Here is a 21,137-nt window from a genome sequence, read left to right as displayed (position 1 = left end):
TATTAATTAGGAGTAAATCATTACACTTCATTTACTTCCAAGGATACAAGCTCTTTGTGAAATCCTTTCCCAGCAAAGCCCAAGGTCAAAGGATGAGTAAGCAGTGGTTGAAACCTCTCCTGTTACTATTACTGTGAACTACAATTTGAGGATGTGTCTAGAAAGTGCTTAACCTTAGGTCAGCACTGGACTGAATAACTAAATGATTGTCATTGCCTCGCAGCTGCTGTCCAAGCCAAAATTCAGTGGAGTTGAAAAGATCAAGACCATCGGCAGCACATACATGGCAGCAACGGGTCTGAGCGCTGTGCCCAGCCAGGAGCATGCGCAGGTACAGATATGTCAGCCACACAAGGGGACATGTCAGCATCGGCTCCGCCCACAGGTCATCCATGGAGCCAAATGGCCATGCAATGACCATAAATTGTTCTGTGTGCACACCTAAATCTCATTGATTAAGGTCTTATGAGAAAAGATGAGAATTCTGGAGTCTTCTGAGGGTTTGTTCACTGAATTTTCTCTGGTGGACAGGGAAAGAAAAATCCAACCAATCTGGTAGTTGCTTGATACCAGATAATATGCAAAATGTTGAAGATTAGAGAGCTGTTTACTTAAAAGTGATTTGTTACAGGACGATTCCTGATCTTTTAGTTAAAAACATGATCAAAAATCAAGCTGACCACATAGAAATTTGGTTGAAAAGATGATTTGGACAAAATTAAGTATCTTTAGTTACCTAGGATTTTTAAGGGGGTTTTCCGTTATGTCGTGTTTTGTTTCTGTGTGTGCATATGTGTGTATCGATACCTTTATGTAACTTATGGGTCCATAAACAAAACCCCCTTTCCCATAGGACAGTGGCCTCCCTGATGGGCACCAGCACAGGTTTGCTATGGGACAGAGGCAGTGTGCAATACAGACAGGCAGACCTACCAGAGCACAGCCTGCGGAAGGCAGGTGGAGCCCCTCCAAGGGCTAAGCCACGTATTCTCAGCTTCCTCTCCCAGACCCATCTCCCACAGACGGAGCGAGAGAGGGACAGAGGGACAGCAGTGTGCTAAAACAGAGCTCCCTCCTCCAGGAACATCAGGACAGGGTCCTCTGTCCCCTCTTCTCATTCATGGGCAAAGACTAGAATGTGAAATGTTCAACTCAAGATTAACACTACCGTTTTCCAGGTGAATTAGGTAATATGCATTCTGTTTGCTTTCAGATTATTTTTAACGGGTATGCATTACTTTAGTAATAAGCAAAAGTAAAAGAAACGAGCAATGAAAGAAACCTTAAAGGAATCTTATCTTGGGTTCTGAGCAGCACCCTCCCAAGCCATGTTGGTGCCTGAAAAGGAAAAATGTGCACCCCTGTGTACGTGGTGTCGTGTATTTTTAATGGTTGGGTTGTTATTGCCAGTATATTAAAGTGTTGAAAAGTTATTGTAAAATTGGAAAGTAGAGGTATTAAAATGTACAACATTGTTTTAATTTGAAATATCTTATTTACACCAAAAATAGAGCTCATTATAATTTTACTTTCCTGGCTTTTTAATGGAAGTAAACATATACTTTTTCAATACCTTTAATGTGATGGGGAAAATTAACCATTAAAAAAAATGACATAAAATCGTGTGTATGGGCATGGACATTTTCCCTTTTGCTTCAGGCTCTGAGATGCTCAGCATAGCACTGCCAGAGCCTGTCTGTCTTAGTCAGCTCTGCTGCCACAAAAAAATACCACAGAATGGATGGCTTAAGCAACAGAAATTTATTTTCTCATAGTCGGGAGATCAAGGTCCTGCGAGGCAAGGTTCGGGGTGAGAACTGCCTTCGTGCCACCTCCTTCCTCTGTCCTCACGTGGAGAGATCTTAGCGGGAGAGTGTTAGGTCCTCAAGGTATGATGTGTGGGGGGACACAATTCAGTTCACAGCCTTGTCTTCATTTAAAATTTTTGTGATTAATTTTGATTCTTAAAAGCATTGCATTAGGGATTATTTCTTCTTGGCATCCCCTTAAGTTTTGTGCCCAAAGTGGGTGCCTCACTCTCCTCACCCTAACCCCAGCCCTAATTCGGACGTCTCTCCAGCTGACTCCTGTTGTGGACCGTTTAGGGCTCTTGACCTGCTCACCCCATCCAGACCTTAGCTCTCTGAAAGCCACTTGCTCATCCTTGGCAGGGCCTCAGAGCAGAGATCTCAGAGGCACCAGCACAGAAGACCCGTTCAGCATTCAGCAGGTGGGGTCGGCCCACCCTCCACTGTCCTCGACAAGCTGACGGGTCCTCCTGTCTTCCTGGTGCTGACTGTGCCTCCGAGACTCATTCTCCGTGTCCTGTCTGTGGCCTCTGGTAGAGCTGGCCGTCGCCTTTGCCTAGAAGTCCTCTTCTCAGCCTGTGGGTCCTTCATTGGCTGACCCCTGCCGGTGGTCCAGCTCCTCAGGTCGTGGTCCCTGTTCTTTCCCCAGTCTCTCCTCTCCACCAGGGCTCTCACCTGACTCGCCCCATCCCCTCGGCATATTTCACCCCTGCCAAAACCATCATATGCTGTCCCGACCATTGGGCCGAGCTTGGGTATCACATTAGCTGTCCATGGGCACCCGGCTTTCTAACACGACCCTCATCTTCTTGTCCTCCCTGCTCTCAGAAGACGGCTGACCATCCGGCTCTGGCCCCTGCCCTGCCCTCTCCTCCCTCTCCCGACACTGCTTGGTGCAGGCCCACACCGATTCTCAGCATCCCTTCCAAGTGGGGCGCACCCACCACCTGCATCCAAACTGCCCAGGGTGGTTGCTCCGAGTGGTTTCCGGGGCGCCGCCAAACCTGCTGTGTCTCTGAGAGGGAGGCTGGAACCCCCACTTCCACTCGTTTCCTGGTGGTTCTGCTGTACACCGAGCACCCTGCTTTCGCGTCTCACCCGTCGGCAGTGCCCAGGCTCCGCGGTTCCCAGAAGCCTCGCCTGCCCTCTGCCCTGAGAAGCGCTGTGTCTAGATCCTATCTGCCTGTCTCCCGGGCACTGCATATCGTTTTCAGCTTTTGTATGAATGCGTGTTTATTCCACCTGCATTACAGCAGGCACCATGCTTTAGGTGGCCTTCCCCAAAGTTCCCAGAGGGGCCTTGGTGCCCTCATTGAATGACTGTGTGCTCCCCTCACCTAGAGAACAGGTTCACTTCCTTCTCTCTGCTTTCCAGACCTGTTATTCCCAATTCAAACCCTCTCCTTTTTCACCCCTGACATTTTTAACACTTACTAAATGCCTCCTGAATCTTTACTTTTTTAAAAATATGTCTTTATTGATTTCAGAGAGAGTAAGGGAGAGGGAGAGAGAGAGAAACATCAATGATGAGAGGCATTGATCGGCTGCCTCCTGCACGCCCCCCACTGGGGATTGAGCCGCAACCCGGGCCTGTGCCCTGACCGGGAATTGAACCTCGGCCTCCGGGATCCTAGGTCGATGCTCAACTGCTGAGCCACGCCCGGCCAGGCCTGATTCTTTACTTTTAACAAGCCTAGGAGACCTCCTTCCCCCAGTCCATTTTACAGAATGGAGAAACAGGCACAGCAATGAAGTAACCGCCCCAAGGTCAGTGACAAAGGGGGCGTATAGACCTGGGCACCTCTGAGAGTCCGGAGCTCAGGCTGCTTCGCCCACTGCTCTCCTTCACCAGCCCTGCCCCCACCGTGTTCACATCCACACCCACGAGCTTGTATCTCCACCATTCACTCCCTGCTGCTTCCTCGTCTTAGTAAAGCTGTCCTTCCATTGGGGCCCCGTCCCTTCTGCCCTCAACAATTGCCTTCTTAGCTGCCCTTGAGCTGATTCCTGACTTCTTATCAGTGACCAAAACTATTTACCTTCATGGTAGAGTGGAAAGAGTCTAACTTTCAAGCGAGACTGCTCACTTTTAATTTATTAATTATTTTAATTTATTATAGTAAGTTACTTACTATAATAGCTAAGCTTTTGGCTCTTCAGTGTCCTTATATATAAAATAGACTCAATAATAAAAACACTCAATAGACTCCATGGACAGAATGGTAATATAAATGCTAATAGCAACAATAATACAGTTGTGGCTTGTATACTGTTTCTAATGTTGATAGCATTGTCCCCTCCAATAGACCAGGTATAAGCGTTTTTGGACATAAATAAAATATGGTATGTCATCATGTCCATGCGGGTAGTTTTAACTCAGTATGAGCTATTTTTATTTAGATCATTTAATTGGAATCTTGGTAAGGTCATCCTACAAATAATTTTAAGTTCAGTGAAAGTCTTCTAAAGGGGGAAATAACATTCTTATAAATATGAATGTGGCTATTAGTTATTTTTATGGGAAATGAAAGTCACTTTTGCATTTTGTAACACACCTACTTGTTTCTCTAGTTATGAACAAAATATATTTGACTTAATTTTTATAAATGAAACAACTTTATTGTGTAGCCAAATATTTCATCTGGCAACAAATGACATTTCATTTGACCAATACATTGGGATTCTCGAGAATTAATGTGTTTTCCTTAAATCCCAAAAGAGGCACAGCTATCTGGATAAATGCCTTTTGAAATTTCCCTTCTATTTTTGACACCTCTGCACTCTCTCCTTGTGGTAGCAGCACACATATCCACTGGGACAGTAAATTCCCAGAGCCTATCACCCCCTGGCATCCAGAGGGCGGAGGTCCAGGGATGCTGCCACCATCTTAAAGTCATGGGACAGTCCCCAGAACAAGAGCTATCCCCCCTGAATGTCAGCAGTGCCCAGGTTGGGAGACCCTGCCTTAGCGTTCCCCCTCTTCACACGCAAGATTAAAATGCTGTGTTCATTCTATGGGTGATCCTCTTGTCATCTTCCTTAGCTGGTTCCTTGGCTCTCTTCATTTCCCTGTCCCTGATTTCTCCTCACTCATCCCTACTGGCATCCTTGGAGTCGGTTTTATCTTGATCCCCATGGAGAATGCCCCCCCAGCCTCCTCTGTGAATGTCCCCAACATTAAACACTCATCCCAGAAGTCATGGCGTGACACCTCGACACCTCGCTGTCCGTTTCTGCTACTCGTCTCTCAGGTATTTCCAGCGTCCCTGATGCCTGTTCCAACTGAGGTCACTCCCCAGCCTACTGCAATATCCCCTTTTCTTCTCTTGGAGCCCTCCCCCACCTCAGTGGATGCATGAATGATCCCTCCTTGGTGTATGCTCCCCAGATGAACATCAGTTGGCTTTGATCTCCCACCAGTGCTTGACGATTCTCTCTGATTTTTCTAGTCATTCCCTCTGCCACCTGATGGTCCACCTAAGTGTGGCTGTGCAGTAAGCGAGTACCAAGTGCTTCTTGCATCCAGACACTTTTTCATGTTGTGTAGACACAGATTACTAGAGCATCATCTCTGCCCTTGTGGAGTTCACAAACGAGTGAATAAGACAGATGTAAGAGAAAGGCCGCATTGATTTTAGGACTAAGATGGATGTCTGTCCCCTAAGCCTGCCACCAGCATTGGGACTGCATTTCACCAGGCAGACTGAACAGCAGCTGTGCTCCCAACTATCTTGGTGCACCAACCATTAAATCCTGGGGAGCAGGAGCCTAAAGGACATGTAAATTAAAACGTTTTATGAAGTACATACATATATGAATAATCTATTTTTAAATGTAGCCCAAAATAGACAATTTAAAAAGATGAACTTCAAAAGTAAATATAAATATAATAGCTGTTACAAATCAATGGTAAATATAAACCAGTAACAGTAATAATAAACACAAATTAAGAGCGAATAGAAATTGAAATTTCTGCCTATCCCCACTGGAAACCTTGGACTTCCCTTCTTTTTCAGCTTCATACATATGATAACACTCCATTCTTCAAAGGATGGTGCACCAGCAGGGACAAGTAAAGGCAGAAACGTGTTACCCCCCTATATTAGCTTGCTCTGGCTGACATAACACAGTAACACAGACTGGGGGACTTAAACAACAGAAATCTATTTTTCACAGTTCTGGAAACCAGAAGTCCAGCATCAGGGTGTCAGCAGGGTTGGTTTCTTCTGAGGCCTCTCTCCCTGGCTTGTAGACAGCTGTATTCTCCCTGGGTCTCCACATGGTCTTTTCTCTGTGCTTGTCTGGGTCCTAATTTCCTCTTTTGATAAACATATCTGTCTTACTGGATTAGTTATACTAATAACCTAATTGAATCATAATTACCTCTGAAGACCCTGTCTCTAAATACAGTCACATGCTAAGGTACTAGGGGTTTATGACTTCAGCATGAGTTTTGTGGGGGGACACGTTTCAGCCCATAACACCCACTCCCCCAAAAGGACTGAAGAAGGGAGTGGTGCTTGCAGACCCAGGGAGAACTGCAGCAGGCGTGGAGTAAGGTAGAGGAGGAGTGAATCCCTTGACCCTTTCCTCTGCCCACGCCCTGTTCCTGTTCTCCCCCTGCCCCGCCCAGGGGTCAGTCCAACAGAAAACCAGGAGAGCAAAAGAGGCCGTTCCTACAGGCCAGCATCCCCGTGCCAGAGCCCAGTGGAGAAGGGCGATGACTGGGTGTGAGGGGCAGTGGGGACCAGGAGCCAGCCCCTCCCCAAAGTGCTCCTGTTGGTGACGTCTGGGTTAAAACAATATAGGCCCTACTCTGTCTTCTAGTGTTTCACGTCTCGTGGCCACAAAAATGAATTTGGCCACAGTGCTTCCCCGAGATGAGATTCATTCTCACCAGTGTCTGCAGCGCGTTGCGGAGCCATAATTTGTGGTGTTCCGTTCTGCGCGGAGCACGGGTTTCTGACCGGAGGGGATACTCCCCAGCTGGTGACGCCCTAACCCCGCCTGCCGTGTTTCTGTTCTCTCAGGAGCCCGAGAGGCAGTACATGCACATCGGCACCATGGTGGAGTTCGCCTTCGCGCTGGTGGCCAAGCTGGATGCCATCAACAAGCACTCCTTCAACGACTTCAAGCTGCGAGTGGGTACGTTGTGCAGACGGGTCGGTTGTGGAGGAGGCGTGGAGTAAGGAACCAATTCCCAGGAAATGTTGACAGTCCTTGCGTTGAGTAGGACAGTGTGTCTTTCGAGCAGCAGGACTGGATCACAGGTGGAAATGCTCAGGGAAGCCGAGTGGCTCTCGGGCACTTGGGCACAAAGTAGAACAAAAAATACTCCCTTTGGTTGCACCCAGGTTTAGCAACTGGACCGTTAGCAGGATTTCAGTCCCACTGTCCCTTTCCCTCCGGCCAGGGACGAACCATGACATGCACAGGCTTAGCCACCAGAGGAGCTCATGTAGGCCACTGAATGTGAGCCACTTCATTATTTCACAGACCTCTGCCTTTAAACCAGGGCCTGCCATAAGCTAGAAGATGCATCCAGACTTCAGAGTTGTAAAAACATTAAAAAAATTTTGAGTGCATTTTAGAATTGTTAAAATAGCCACACTCCTGAAGCCATAGCCTACAGGAATGCTAAATGTATGACCTAGGTTCTGAAATAGTTATAGTTTATCAGAGTGAACTTTCAAATTTGAGAGAAAAATCCAACTTTTTTAAATTAAACAAATTTCTAATAAGTTCTTTCCTTATTTTAAGTTGATTCTTTAGCATGTCCCATGATTACTTGCCTTTTACAAGTGTTTACCCAGGAAAAATGTGTGTGTTCAGCCCTGAGGTTAGCACAGCTGCCTTGTGAGGTTGCATTTCCTTCCAGCCATTCAGGGCTTGTAAGAGCTTCTTTGACCATTGTGTGTTTTTCTTGGCAACACATTTTTCTTCTTCTGAAAGCAAGTCCACATAAGAGTAGATCTTTTAACTTAGTACATCTGAATGGCTTTCACTTCTCTTTCACAGACTTCAACTATTTAAAAAATCCTGATATTAAATAGAGCTATTTCTTCCTTAGCTCTGCATATATTCTTTTCAACCCAGAAATATTTTACATTTTTTGAGCAAATGGGACTCTCCCCTCTGTATGTACTTCTAATTGTAAGCGTCTGGAAACATTTCTCATACTTTCTCACCTCCATGCACGGTGGACCTTTATCCGGGCTCTGCCATATACCTAGGTGAGAAGGGCTGCCCCACCACCTGCTGACCACATCAAACTCGAGGTGTCTCCTTGACCCTGGAGACTCTTTATTGTCTTGACAGCTTGGAAAATGGGCTCCTTAAACTTTCATTCTACCCTCCTTTTTAAAAAAGGAAAGAAAATCTATGGCATTGCAGAATGACCCCTCAATAGCCAAACATATATGGACTAAAATCACGTTGCCCTTCACTGCAAGGGGGAAGAGGGACAATTATTTGCTAGTCACATGTGCTACATCAAAGCACAGTGGACTTGCTTCGGACCTTAGCAATGTTTTCCAAATTACTGTGAGCAATGGAATGGACCTCCTTCAGCAGGTATTTATTGAGTGCTTACTTCCTACTGATTATTGAGTAACTAATAAAACATTCACCCCACATGCCAGCTCTTTCAAATTTCTATGGAAGCCTAAGCTCAGTGTTTCTCTTGGCCCTTGAGTCCCCCTTTGCCCAAACCCTCATCCTCTCCCAGGGTCAGCTTCCCGGCTCTACTACCTCTGTGCATGTCGCCATCCAGTGGCAGTTCATGGTAGAAAATCGGGAGACTAATATTGCCCAGCGCCCACAAAAATGATGATACAAATAATAAGAGCCAAATTTGCTCCTAATATCTTTTTTGTATGTTAAGCTGCAGAATCAGTCAATTAATAGGAACCACAAGTTGAGCACATGCTTGCAGTTAAGTAGAGATCACCCCATTGCCAGCAGTAAGTCCAACAGCAGCACAATGACCGATAAATATAGTACATGTACCCAGTGCAGCTCTTTAAAATAAAAACATTTATATTTCAAAATTAAATACAAAGCTATCAGAAAACAATATAATTACCATCTCTTGCCTAAGACTATATAGCAACATGGAAAACAATTATATAATAATTTTCTTTTTTTAAAGCATAACCAATTTTTAGGATATTATGGAATAATGATAAATGGACATATAAGCATAAATCAGGTCCAGAGGGGGAAAATACAAACATAAATATTTTCATATTTTTGAGATGATAAAATTAGAAGAATTATTTTTCTTTGCTTTAGAGTCATGTGGGGTAATGTTTGTTTAATAATGATGATTCAAGGTGGTCTTATAAAACTTTTGTTTGACAGTTGCGATAATGTGAATCTTAACCCAGCTCTGATGTGTTGCAGGTATGAACCATGGGCCTGTAATAGCTGGTGTAATTGGAGCTCAGAAGCCGCAGTATGATATCTGGGGCAACACCGTAAACGTGGCCAGTAGGATGGACAGCACTGGAGTCCTAGACAAAATACAGGTAGCTCAGTCTGCACAGTCATCGTACGCTGCGTCTGTCCTCTAGGGAACCATGAATAATATAATAATTATTATGCTATTATATTAAAACAAAAGAAAGAACCTTGAAATTCACTTCAAACTTGAAAACCACACCTTGAGAACCTTGAACACTTGAAATTTACTTAAATCTTTTTATTGGAGAAATGTTCGTTTGTTTCTGCATTAACTGTTAACAACAATAAAACACTGTAAGGATATGAAGGTCATGGCAATTGTGAAAGTAAGTGATCACAACAACCAGCACGCAGTAGGACAGTCAGAGTGGGAAGTACAGGACTAGAGTCCTCTCCTCTTCTCCTCGCCCAACACCTTGAAAGGGCTTTGTCACCAAAACCAGACCTAACCCCCAGCCTTCCTTTCCTTGGGGGCTGAATCGGGGGGAGGAGAGGAGGGGTCCTCAGGAGAGAGAGACAGAATCTCGGGAAACAGGACATGGCTGTGCTAAATGGGACTAGAATGGGATTTGGAGATTGAGAAATGACTGGAAATCTCTGGATTTCCACGGGAGAGAAAGGGAAGACCTGAAAAATGAAAAGCAGTGGTGAGTGTGTGTGCTTGTTTGGGCACCTGGCCAGACGTCTAGGACAATCGAGGGACTGACTTCTCCCAATGAGAAGGACGTGTGTGCGTGTGTGCCTGTGCTGAACTTTCTATTTGCCTCACCCCAAAGAGCAATGGTTCCCCATCTCACCCCAGCTACGCTGTAATCTGCCAGATAAATCCTTGCCAAACGGCAAATATGTGTGAAAACCACTGGACACAAATGAGAGGCTTTATCGGTTTTTAGGCCTCTTCAGAGAAATCTGCAAGTCGTTGTCCTGCAGGCCTCAGCTTGGCCACAAATAACTTGGCTTCTTAAAATTGTGATAGAGATGTAGAGACTTTATTCATCTCTGTAGACCACCGGGTGCTCCAGGATCACGAAGAATGGGCTTGTCACTGACCCTCTGACTGCTCGCCTGCCTGCCATGCTACTCCACCTCCCTCACCCGAGACAATGTCATTGCTGGGGCCTTTTCTAAAGTTTCTCTTTAATTTTTACTTGGAATGACACTAACATTACTTTTAAGTGTCCACCTTCTTCCAGTCAGAGTACTAGTCTGAAAAGTAAGCAACATCCAACAAAGAGAAGGGAGAGAGAACAGAGATAGCGATGGGGGAGGAAAGGAAATATCCGGCCTTCCCAGACAAACTGGACAAATGGGGCTCCTCTGACAGGGGGTGGGAGTGGTGGCCGCTGACTGTGGAGACGGCCCAGTGGCCTACCCTGGACAGGTATGGCCTGCCTACCTTGGCAGCCTAATCTAAATGTGCCCGATGGCACCGTGGCTTCCAGGGCTTTCTGCATGCCCATTCCCAGTGTCCAGGGAGGCTCCAGCATCCTCCCACCGAGGGTCCTCAGTTTGGGGAGATGTATGCTCCTACCAAGGATACACTTTCCCGCCTGTAGGTTAATCTATGTCCCCACCACACACCTGGGACATTCAGAAGGCGGACAGTAGTTTTAATATGCCTCACAATTCTCCAAGTGGCCTTCAAGCTCTTGGGATGAGTATCAAAAGCCATTTAAGAGAAGCTGGTCAGGGAGAGCAGTCACTCCTGGAGATTGTAAATCCCCTGCAGGTCAGTATTGCAATGAGTCTGTGCTCATGCCTGTCTCTAAGAGGATATCGGGCATCACAAAACTGTATGCAGTTTAGAGCAGAGCGACCACCTGGACGGGCTCCGTGAGTTCTGAGCCCCGGGGAGGAAGGAAGACGGACGGGCTTGGCCTGTGGACAGTGAAGTGAGTCTGCAGGCCCGTGTGCCTTCACCCAGCAGGTGGCAGGCTTCCTGGGTAGGTTTCCTTCTCCTGAGGGTATGGCTCCCTCTAGCTCCCATAGCCTCTTATTTCCACTTATGAGCAAAGAAAAAAAAAAATAGTGAGATGCCAGAGAAAATAAAAAATGATGAAGAGATTATTAAATGCTTTTCCTGGGCCTCAGGAACAGGTTGCTTTTATTAAAGGGCATGAAATCCTACCACGCTTTCTAGACTGGAAGCCCAAACAGCATAGAAAGCCCACTGGCATCCAGCCAGGCTTGCCCCGGACAGGGAGGATTCATAGCAGGTAGACGGCTCCCTCCTCCCCGCATTACCAGGACTTCCTGAAAAAACAGCTCCCTCCCTCTCTGCTCAAAACCCAGGTACCGCCTGGGTGGCCTGGTTGGGGAATGCTGTTCCCACAGGTGGGTCTTCCCTCACCTCCGAAGCTGTTATCTCCTTCTTTGTCAAGCCTGTGTGTGTCACTGGTTCTCTGCTTAAGAAAATGTGTCTTGTTCGAGGTTCCTACGACACTCAAGCAGCCAGACACAGGCAGGCCTGTGTCTCCTTCCCCAGACATGGGCCCCCAAGGGAGCAGAAGGCAGGCCCAAGCTGAGACATCACATAGCTCAATGCAGGACAGGGTATCTCCCTTTGCAGAGGGAAGTGGTCCTACCCAGCAGGTGCCACTGCCTTCTGACCCAGCAGGACCTGCACATGACAAACAGCTAGTCTTGTCACACTGACAGGCTGCAAGGGAGGGTCTCACTCCATTTATCATCCCATGTCAATCAGTAAAATGAGGAAAGTCAACACCTGACTCAGCGTCTTGCCCATGCTAAAGCCAGTACAAATTCCTAGTGTCTTTACTTTTGGGTCATTTTATTGACATGCATTAAACCAGACACTCCTGGCCATTTGCAGGAGTTGTGTTCACCTTCTCAGGGTATCTCCTCGCATTTTTATTAATATCTATGTTTAACTATTTCCTGAAATGACATTCATGACAACTTGTAAACATCAACAACTTGTAAAATCCCGCCAGTTCAGCATATTTTGACTTGCTCTTGCTTTCATGTCTCTTATATGTCCACACTTAATCTTCACAGGGTGGAAATCGTAGCAGGTACCAGGCTTAACTTTTCTGAGAGGGTGAATTAAACACTGTCCTTAATTTTTTTTCCTCGCGGATTAGTCTCTCTCGTACTGATTTCTCAGGAGTGTGATTAACGGATCAAAGAACACGAACATTTCTTGGCTCTTTATCCTTGACAGCAGACGACCTTTCAAAAGGGCTGTGTTATCCCTGCTAAACACTCTTTCCCCTGTCGTGCTTCTAGGTGACGGAGGAGACGAGCGTCATCCTGCAGACCCTGGGCTACACGTGCACGTGCCGAGGCATAATCAACGTGAAGGGAAAGGGGGATCTGAAGACGTACTTTGTGAACACGGAAATGTCAAGGTCCCTTTCCCAGAGCAACTTGGCTTCCTGAAGACTTGTCTTCGTTTTGGCAAGAAGACTGTGTTTCTAGGAAGGTACAATGCACTTTCTGACTGCAACTTTTGTCCCTTGTTTTTGGTGTGTGTGCTCTGTCCTGTCCTCTGGAGCCTCTGCAGACTCGTTCCTGTGACTCGGTGGCACACGGATTGGTGTGCCCAGATTGTTCTGCCACTCGCACTGTGCTTACTCCGAAGGAAGCGGACAAGGAGTGTGTGATGTAGAAGAGAAAGGTGTTCAAAGGACTAGCACGGATGATGGAGGTGAAACAAACAAACATTCTTAAGGCAATAAAACTAGGGGGTGTATATTATCTTCTGGTGCATGTTCTTTTCTGGAAAATATGGTAGCTCGCCAAACGCATCCGCTAGTCTGATATTACAACACACAGTATTTGTGACTAAGTTGATTCTGTCACCCCCACATGGAATTTGACTGTGTTTACCCACGTGTCTCATTGCCAGTGGCTGTCCACGGGCCCCAGTGGGGATCCGTGGCTCTGTCACCTTGCTCTGTTGTGTCGTGCCAGCAGCACATAGTCATCCATCATCAGAATTAGTTCTCACAACCTAGGACCAGTTTTGTACCAAACCCGTCTGATGTTTTGATGCCATTGTCTTTTGTAAGGTTAATTCATTAAAAGTTTTATGTACTTTGGTTTACAGTGTCTTATCTCCCCCCACCTGCCCCCAAAACACACACACACTCACACATACACACACAGAGACACACACCCTCCTTCTTCCCCTGGTTTGCTCCAGAATAGAGGTTTGTTTTCCATTTTTTCTCATACGCTCAAGTCATTCATATCAGAACAGTCTGTAATGCAGATACCTGAGTAGGCGGCTCCCTGGGAAGAGAGGAAAGCATGTTCCATGTGTCGTGAGGTCTGCTGTTCATTTTGGCATCTCTACAGAGCATTTTCAGGGAAGATATCTTAATAGTAAGAAGATTCTCTGCTAACAACACACCCCTCTGTCCACATGCTCGGGTCTGTCTACTGTAGCCTTTTAGTAACCTATCAGACCAGGATGCATATGAGTAATTTGGAACTGACTGTGTAAGTTAACAATCACAGCGGCTTGACAAACCACGAGAAACTGTCAGGCCCCACAAACCGCCTTTGATATCCGAGGTAGTGTAAGAAGGCAGAGCCTTGAAAATAAAAGACCTGGCAAATCTGGTTGCAGTAAATCCAACTGTAAAGTTTTGGGGGTTTTCTTCACATAATTAAGTCACATTCTGCCAAAGGGTGAAAAATAGCATGATCATGTGTAGCCTAATGTTTAAAAGCAAACCTGCACGTGCCAGCCTGGTTGGGCAAATAGAGGACCCATCGATCTACTGGGAAGCAGCCCGTTCCTGGGAGCTGGGACCTGAAGCCTGAGCCCTGGGTTTGATGTCTGGCTCGGATGTGTTACTAGCTGTGTGACTTGAACACATCTCTCTGTCTCTCTGAGTAGTATTTTCCTTGTGGGTAGGTCATGGGATCAGGTCAGGTTAAATGAGCTAATGACTGAGCCCTCCTGGCAGGTATGGGGCTCACTCCTGCCAGCACGTTCTCAGCAGAGACATGGTGGCCCTACAGGACCTGGGCTCACACTCCGGTAAGAGCACCCATGGAAACTAATAACTGCCTTCACTCACTGAAGGGAGAAGAACCGCAGCATGACTTATTCAATTGTCTGCCTCAATCAGGAATGTTTTTATTCTGTAATTGCAACTTGGCCTTGGCCTTGATATACCTAATTCTCCAAAAAGGTGACTGAAAGAAGAAAAAGGGTATAGGGCATATCTCAGTCACTCTAATCAAAACCTGGACTAGGATGCCCTAGGGTTTCAGTGACTTCCATCTGGCCATGTAAAGCACCTGTGACATGACTGGCAGCTGCACCTTGTGGGTTCTTCTTTCCGTAAAGCCTATAGCACCTATCCCAGGGCACTTTATGTCACCTGTCTTGGTGAGCACCCACAGCTGGGTGATTGACAAAGTGCTCTTAAAAGTGCTCCCCCCATGTGCTAAGTTTGGTGAAAAGAACTCACAGGAGAATTGCTTTTATCCAAAGCTGTATCACCAGCCTTAACACACAATAGACTTTGAAACAATCAAAGTCATTATCAGAGTTTTCCTTGCAAAGGTATGTGCATACATGGGTCTCTCAAAGTGTGGTCCCCAACCAGCAGCATCAGCATTGCCTGGGAACCTGTGAGAAATGCAGATTCTCAGGCCCCAACCCAGACCTACCAGGTTGGAAACTTTGGCAGTGGGGCCCCTCACACTGCCCATGTTTTGGATACCAAGTTCTCCAGGTGATTCTGATCCCCAATCCAGCCTGATACCCCCTGCATTTTACAAATAGGTCCAGGAGTTTGTTCAGTTTCCCAGGAGATCAGTGACTAAGACCAGACTAGAATGGAAACCTATCAGTTCCCTGAAATCTGAAAGTGTGGCTCCTGGTCAAAGCACCTTCATCTCTGGCAACTAACCTTCCAGCAAGCAAATCATGCAAACAGGATGAAATGCAGTTCACGCTCTTCAGCCCAGTGGCCTTACACCATCGGTAGGAGGTAAGACTCTCCTCAAGGCCCTCCTCAACCTCCCATCCAGTAGGAAGCCCTCTCCTAAAAACGCCTCAGTCCAGTGCCCTTAAAACTGCAGTGATTTTAATCCATCTGTTTAAAACGTCTGCGTTGTTGCAAATCACCTCTGTTACCTTTTACTAAAGACAGCAGCAACCACTCTGCTTTCAAATCACACTAAGGGTGGAAATATGATCAATAAAACAAATTCTTTTAATAGATGTTTCTCTTTGATAAGATGACTAGCAGGCATTCGTGGATTGGCTTTAAATTGTAAAAGTCGACACGCCAAGGGACAGGCATTTATGTCTAACAAAAGTGAGAAACCTGGCCTCATTCAAGGCCTGCTTTTTAAAATGAGAAGAAAGTTAAGGGAGTGGGATCTGACTTAAAGTACCTGGAAATTATTTAGCATGCCATTAGTTTATGGCAGTGACTTTCAGATGGAGGCATTTCCTTGAGATGCCTGTCTTTCTTGGTAATCAAAACTGAAGAAAGTAATTTTTTTAATTTTCCACAACTCTAATTTTATATATTTTCTATTATGTTATTATAAATATGGTTTAATGTACCCAAAGGCATTCCAAATAAGCTACTGCTATTTGTTTGGAAGAAATGAAAAGGCATCTACAGTGGGGGGGAGGAAACCATTTTCAAAAGAATAAAGAAATATTTAGGAGTCACTCAGCCTTGAAATTACCAGCAACTTAGTGTCATGTGTCCTTAGAGAATCAAAATAAAACCAGTAATTGAGGAATCAACATTGGAATACATTAGATCACCTGCCCATTAACTGCTAAGCTGTGGGAAACTTAATCACAATAGATGAGGGATGATTTCCTCCAAGGGATCCATTCATTAAAAATACAGCCAATATCTTAATACTTGAATAAGTTCCAAATTATCTGCAAAGCAAACATTCCTAACTAGGTTAAAAGCAGCTGCTTCTAAAAAGAAGGCTGTTCAAAGTAACAATCGTAGCCCCCGTGGTGCTTGTTTCTGACCACGCTGCAGTGGCTCCCTGACTCCCACGCCAGCTCTTCAGGCTCTGGGACTCCCTCTTGGATGCTGAGCTGATGTGGGCTCACACAGGTGAAAATATTTCCCCTAGAAAATGCGAAGCCAGAATTGTACCCAAGTCTGTTGAACACTAAAGTCCAGTCTCTCCTTGTGACCTGTGACAGCTCCTCCCGTGAGGCGTGACATGGGCATTGCTGGCCACGGAGGCCACCTGTCCCTACTAGGACTTTTCTCCGTTGTGCAAAATTCTGTTCGGAGTGGCTCAGACCTCGGGGGGGGAGAAGTGTTGTGGTATCTAGAGGTTGACTGTGCCAAAGGGCAATTTCAGTACACCTCCTCTTGGAGAAAGGGAAACAGAGGCATCAGGCAGTAGGGTTTCCGTAATTGTTACGTAACGTCACACTGCCCCCATGAGCGCCCCCCACCCCCAGGAAGACTTGTGAACACGAACAAGTCTATCAAGTGAGAACAGTTTTCATTTTATTCAGGTGCGCCCAGTGGATCAGTTTCCAGCATCATTTCATCTGAAATAATTTCACGTGAAACCGTCACACCAGATGTCCACCTTAAGTATTATAGGTGTTTGGCCAGGTGCTTCGTCAAGGCAACCCGAGGAAAGGGGGCTACTTCCCACTGTCAATGCACAAGAAAAGGCACCTGCAGGCTCACAGAGTCCATGAAAGGGAAATAAGGCCACTGTATTGCCACTCTGTGAACCTCACTTGCCAGCGACTGCTTCGGGCCACAGGGAGGGCGTCAGGCTGGAGAAATGTGCCCAAAGCCTGGGTCCCTGAAGCTGGGGATGTCATTCTTCCTGTAGAAGTCGGCCTTTACATGGTTGACACGGACGTGGTCCCTGTTCAGAGGCTCCACTGGCTGGTTGATGTGCCTCCCATAGACAGACGACATCAGCACCCCGACAGGCCTCTCCTGTTCCTGTCCAGGGGGTCAGGACACTCAGGTCAGCACACGCCCCCTTCACCAGCAGGGCTCACCCACCCCTCGGCCCCGGGATGTGGAAGCTGACGGTGAGTCACATGCACACCTGCATCCTATCTCTGCCTGGGCTTCTTGGGGGCTACTCCACACTGACGCCAGGGGGACTTCTTAACTGTGTCAGCCCCTCTGCTCACAGCCCTCTGGTGTCCTCACGTCCTTCAGAGGAAAGGCCACAATCTTGCACTGGGTGCCAGGTACCCTGTGACTTTAGGTTCATGATCTTCCTACTTCCCCAGCCTTCTCCCTGCCCTGCTCCTGCCTTTTGTTTCCATCTTTTCCCAACTTCTTTCTTTTCCCAGGGGCACATCCTGCTAGTGACAACCTCATCTCCACAACCCCCTCCTCATCTCCCTGGCACCTCTCATCTCCCCAGCCCCTCTCATCTTCCAAGCCCCCCCCCCCCAATTATTTCACTTTCCTCATCTTAAAAGGCGTTATTTCTCTGCATGCCATGTATGACTACCTGGATTCAGTTCAATATTTGGCTTTTATTTTTCTGTCTCCTCGTGGGGATGCCAGGTCTAGGAGCACAGACACTTCTGCCTCACTCCCTGTGTGCTCAGCAGTACATGGGAGGTGCTCAAAGTCTACGAATGGGTATAAGAAACACTAGGCATGTTCTCATGGGAGGAAAACATTGACTTTGCTACCAACTAGGGATGAAGTAAGGTAAACAAAAGCAACAGGAAAGATGTTAATGGCCATGACCTACGTGGTAATACCCCATAGTACCTCCATCACTTAATTTCTCATTAAAATAATGAGTTTCACTGAAAGTGACATGATGGCATGGTTAAACAGTAACAGCCACAGGCAAGCATCCAGTGATCTAGAAAGAAATCCCACAGAAAGCTTTTACGTTCTGATTTCTGTGTATCCTATAAAAGATTATAATATTAACCAGCACCCTACTTTTAATAATCATACTGTCCTCAGATCAGAGTGTGTGGACATGATGTCAGAGTGTGGAAAGGCAGCAGGCAGATGGGACCGGCCACACTAACGGGGACACCACCTCCTCACTCTGTGAGTGTTGTTTCCTCTGCTGGCCACCCACCTGTGCAGCTGGCTACAAGCAGAGCCTCCTTTTCTGGAACTTGTGAAGGGATAAAAGAGTAGCTGCGCTACATGCAGTGGCCTGATAATGAATTTGGGAGATAGATACATCATTGCCTGTGTGGTTTCATCCCTGGAAGCCCAGTGTCCCTAGAAGAACTATGACAGCCTGAACTCAGAGGTTAAGCAAAACTCTACTTTATCTGCTGAAAAATCTTATTAGTTTTGCTTCCATTAAATTGTTAAATTCTACAGAACAAAAACAACAGTCATCAAAATTAATATACAGCAACATGACAGTATAGAGTGAGCTGTAACAGTAGCATATGCTTAGCTTCTCATCACAGTAAACGAGGAGAGCAGCACAGAGAGTCAGGCCCAAAGTGGACACGATATTAATAAATGCGCACACACAGTTACTCTGTCAAATCCTATTAATACCCTGTCTCGGTATTACCTCTTCGTTCACATGGAGTCCCAGGCTATTTGCATGCTCTCTGTCATCTCGGTGCAATTTCTGATTATATCCTGGGTTCTTCTTAAAAACACAGTCATAGAGGGAAATGATTCCTGTCTGGGAATAAAAAGAGAAAAGTGCTGAGGGTTTATTCGTGGGTTGAGCCACTGAGGCATCATGGCATCTTCTATTTAGTCTAAGGGGATAATCATTTAAATCGGTGACTTCTCTCAATAAAACAATATGGATGGACTTAAAACATCAAGACTCATTGCTTTTTGGCGGGTTCTCTCATTGTGTGCATTAGTATTATACATGAGTCATAAATTAATTAGCAGTGATACAAGTTTTGCATACTTAAAATGTAAAATTCACTTAATAAATGAAATCATTTACAGGTAAAAATTCTTTCAAAACATATTGCTCATCAGAGGAAAAAATACGGCAGTGAGGTTAGGAATTATTGCTCTAAACTCCACTCCTGTCTCAGTACCTGGTGGATAGTCAAGCCTAGAAGACTCAGTAAACAATGTTGCAAAGACACACACACTGTATATGACCTCCTTCTTGTTGTTTCCTCTTGTCCATCACTTTGCTCAAAGACAAGCAGAGAGGTGCTAACGAATACAAAAGATCCTCCCAGCTGATGTTTATGTGTTAGTTTGCTCAGGCAGCCAAAACAAAGTATCCAAACTGGGGCAGCTTAACAACAGAAATTTACTGTGTCACAGTTCTAGTGGCCAGAACGCTGAAAGGAAGATGCCGCAGGGTTGGTTCCTTCCAAGGCTGTGAGGGTGAAGCTGTTCTATGCCTCTTTCCTTGGCCGTCTTCTCCCCATCTATTCACGTCATCTTCCCTCTATGCATCTGTCTGTGTGTCCAGATTTCCCCTTTTTATACAGACATAAGTCACACTGAATTAGGCCCATCCTAATGACCTCACTTTAATTGGATTGCCTGTCTCCAAATACGGTCACATGAGGTGCTGGGGATTAGGACTCTAGTTTAGGGAGACACAATTTAACCTATAAAAACTGTCCAAACTAGAAACTTATCGCTTCTGTTTATGAGGCTAAGCTCCTTACAATGTAAACTCAGTTTGTCAGGCGAAGCTCCTAACAAGGTGAGTTCTCCTACATTTCAAGTGTGGCAGGCACTCAAGTGTGTGCTGGTAGGAGGGCAATGGCCATTCATTCATCTGTGCTCCATGGACTGTGGGTGGGAGGGAGCAAGAAGAGGAACGCGATGTGGGAACATCTGAGGGAAAGCCCTCCTGCCTCCCAGGCGTTGGTTAACCCTCCCTGGGCGGCTGGTCACTGCAGGATGAGCATCCCCAATCAATGTGCCTTGTTAATAATGATGCCCCTGCACCCAGAGCTGCAAGACACCGGGGACATTTAGGAAAAACAGCCGGACCCTCGGCAAGTTCTGATTCGCTTCATTTTCTTCGGCTTCTCTCCCCCCACCCCCTTAGCTGCAGGGTGGCGTTTGAAGACCCAGGGGCTCTTCCCGAGACACCCACGTGTCTGCGGGGCCGGGCCAGCACCTAAGGAGCGCTCCAGGCCGCGCGCCCCCTGCAGGCAGGCGGCCGTTCAGCCCCGGCCCCTGGTCTTGGGTTTGCGGACAGGCTTCTAGAGGGGTTTCCTGGCTCTGGACCCGCAGGGCAGTCGCTGCGGGGCGGACCCCGCACTGGCTGCTCCTGGCTACCCGGCCTGTGGCAGACGGGCCCCTCCTCCGGATCCCGAGCCGAGTGGGGGGTGGTCTTAGGAACCTCGCGGCCCTGCCTCCCTCCCTCCCCTGAAGAGGCTTCGGCCCTAACTCACCTCAATGGCTCCGAAACCCCTGCTGAGCAACCCCCCAACCCTGCTCCACACGCCCTGTTCCCTCACCTCTGGTCCCCAGCGGGCATAACCCCGCGGGCCCCACCCCCGCGCACCTCTCAGGGAAGGGGCCCGGTCTCCCCGGGCCGCGGCACTCGCGGTCCCCCCAGCACGGGCCCCGCCCGGGGCAGCCCCGCCCCCAGCCCCGCCCCTGAAACGCAGCACCCGCCCCAGGCCCCCTGCCCCGCGGAGCAGCGGGGTCCCTCTCCCCCCGCCCGGTCCCTCTCCCCCCCGCCCGGTCCCTCTCCCCCCGCCCGGTCCCTCTCCCCCCCTCCCGCGGGGCTCCCCGCGGCGCACCTGGCTCGGGCGGTGGAAATAGCTGTGCTCCGCGGGGTCCTGGCGCCGCGGCGGCACGTAGCTGAAGGCGGACAGCGCCGACACGGGCAGCGGCCGGGGCCGGCCCCGCAGCGCGGCCGCCGTGATCTCCTCCTCCTCCTCCTCGTCCATGTCGCCCGCGCCCCGCGCCC

At 47.3% G+C, this 21,137-nt stretch overlaps 2 protein-coding genes across 2 annotated transcripts in view; one reads left to right on the top strand and one right to left on the bottom strand.

The window, feature by feature from the left end:
* ADCY2 (adenylate cyclase 2) overlaps positions 1 to 13,336 on the top strand; it is a 296,886-nt gene extending 283,550 nt beyond the window's left edge. The window contains exons 22-25 of the mRNA XM_087815353.1: positions 224 to 331; positions 6,839 to 6,953; positions 9,213 to 9,337; positions 12,522 to 13,336. Coding sequence (XP_087671479.1) covers positions 224 to 331; positions 6,839 to 6,953; positions 9,213 to 9,337; positions 12,522 to 12,674 — 501 coding nt within the window. The 3' untranslated portion in view covers positions 12,675 to 13,336. The remainder of the gene's footprint in view (positions 1 to 223; positions 332 to 6,838; positions 6,954 to 9,212; positions 9,338 to 12,521) is intronic.
* A 3,403-nt stretch (positions 13,337 to 16,739) lies between these two features.
* Positions 16,740 to 21,120, bottom strand: CFAP90 (cilia and flagella associated protein 90). Its single transcript, XM_087815061.1, has 3 exons — positions 20,968 to 21,120; positions 18,792 to 18,908; positions 16,740 to 17,215 (listed from the first exon to the last, which is right to left on the bottom strand). Exons 1-3 carry the CDS (start codon positions 21,115 to 21,117, stop codon positions 17,036 to 17,038), a joined length of 447 nt encoding a protein of 148 aa, XP_087671187.1. The 5' UTR covers positions 21,118 to 21,120; the 3' UTR covers positions 16,740 to 17,035.
* Between the last annotated feature and the right edge of the window lie 17 nt (positions 21,121 to 21,137).

This window comes from Miniopterus natalensis, chromosome 3 (genome assembly GCF_054644295.1).
Source record: "Miniopterus natalensis isolate mMinNat1 chromosome 3, mMinNat1.hap1, whole genome shotgun sequence".
In the NCBI taxonomy this organism is placed as follows: Eukaryota; Metazoa; Chordata; class Mammalia; order Chiroptera; family Miniopteridae; genus Miniopterus; species Miniopterus natalensis.
The sequence above is the reverse complement of the archived record's forward strand: the minus strand, read 5'-3'. Positions and strand labels throughout refer to the sequence as shown.

Coding starts and splice junctions, on each gene's coding strand:
- CFAP90 (XM_087815061.1), bottom strand. CDS start 21,117: ATGGACGAGGAGGAGGAGGAGGAGATCACGGCGGCCGCGCTGCGGGGC. Junction 18,909..20,967: donor ATTTCCACCGCCCGAGCCAG/GTGCGCCGCGGG, acceptor TTTTATTCCCAG/ACAGGAATCATTTCCCTCTA. Junction 17,216..18,791: donor GACTCCATGTGAACGAAGAG/GTAATACCGAGA, acceptor CCCCCTGGACAG/GAACAGGAGAGGCCTGTCGG.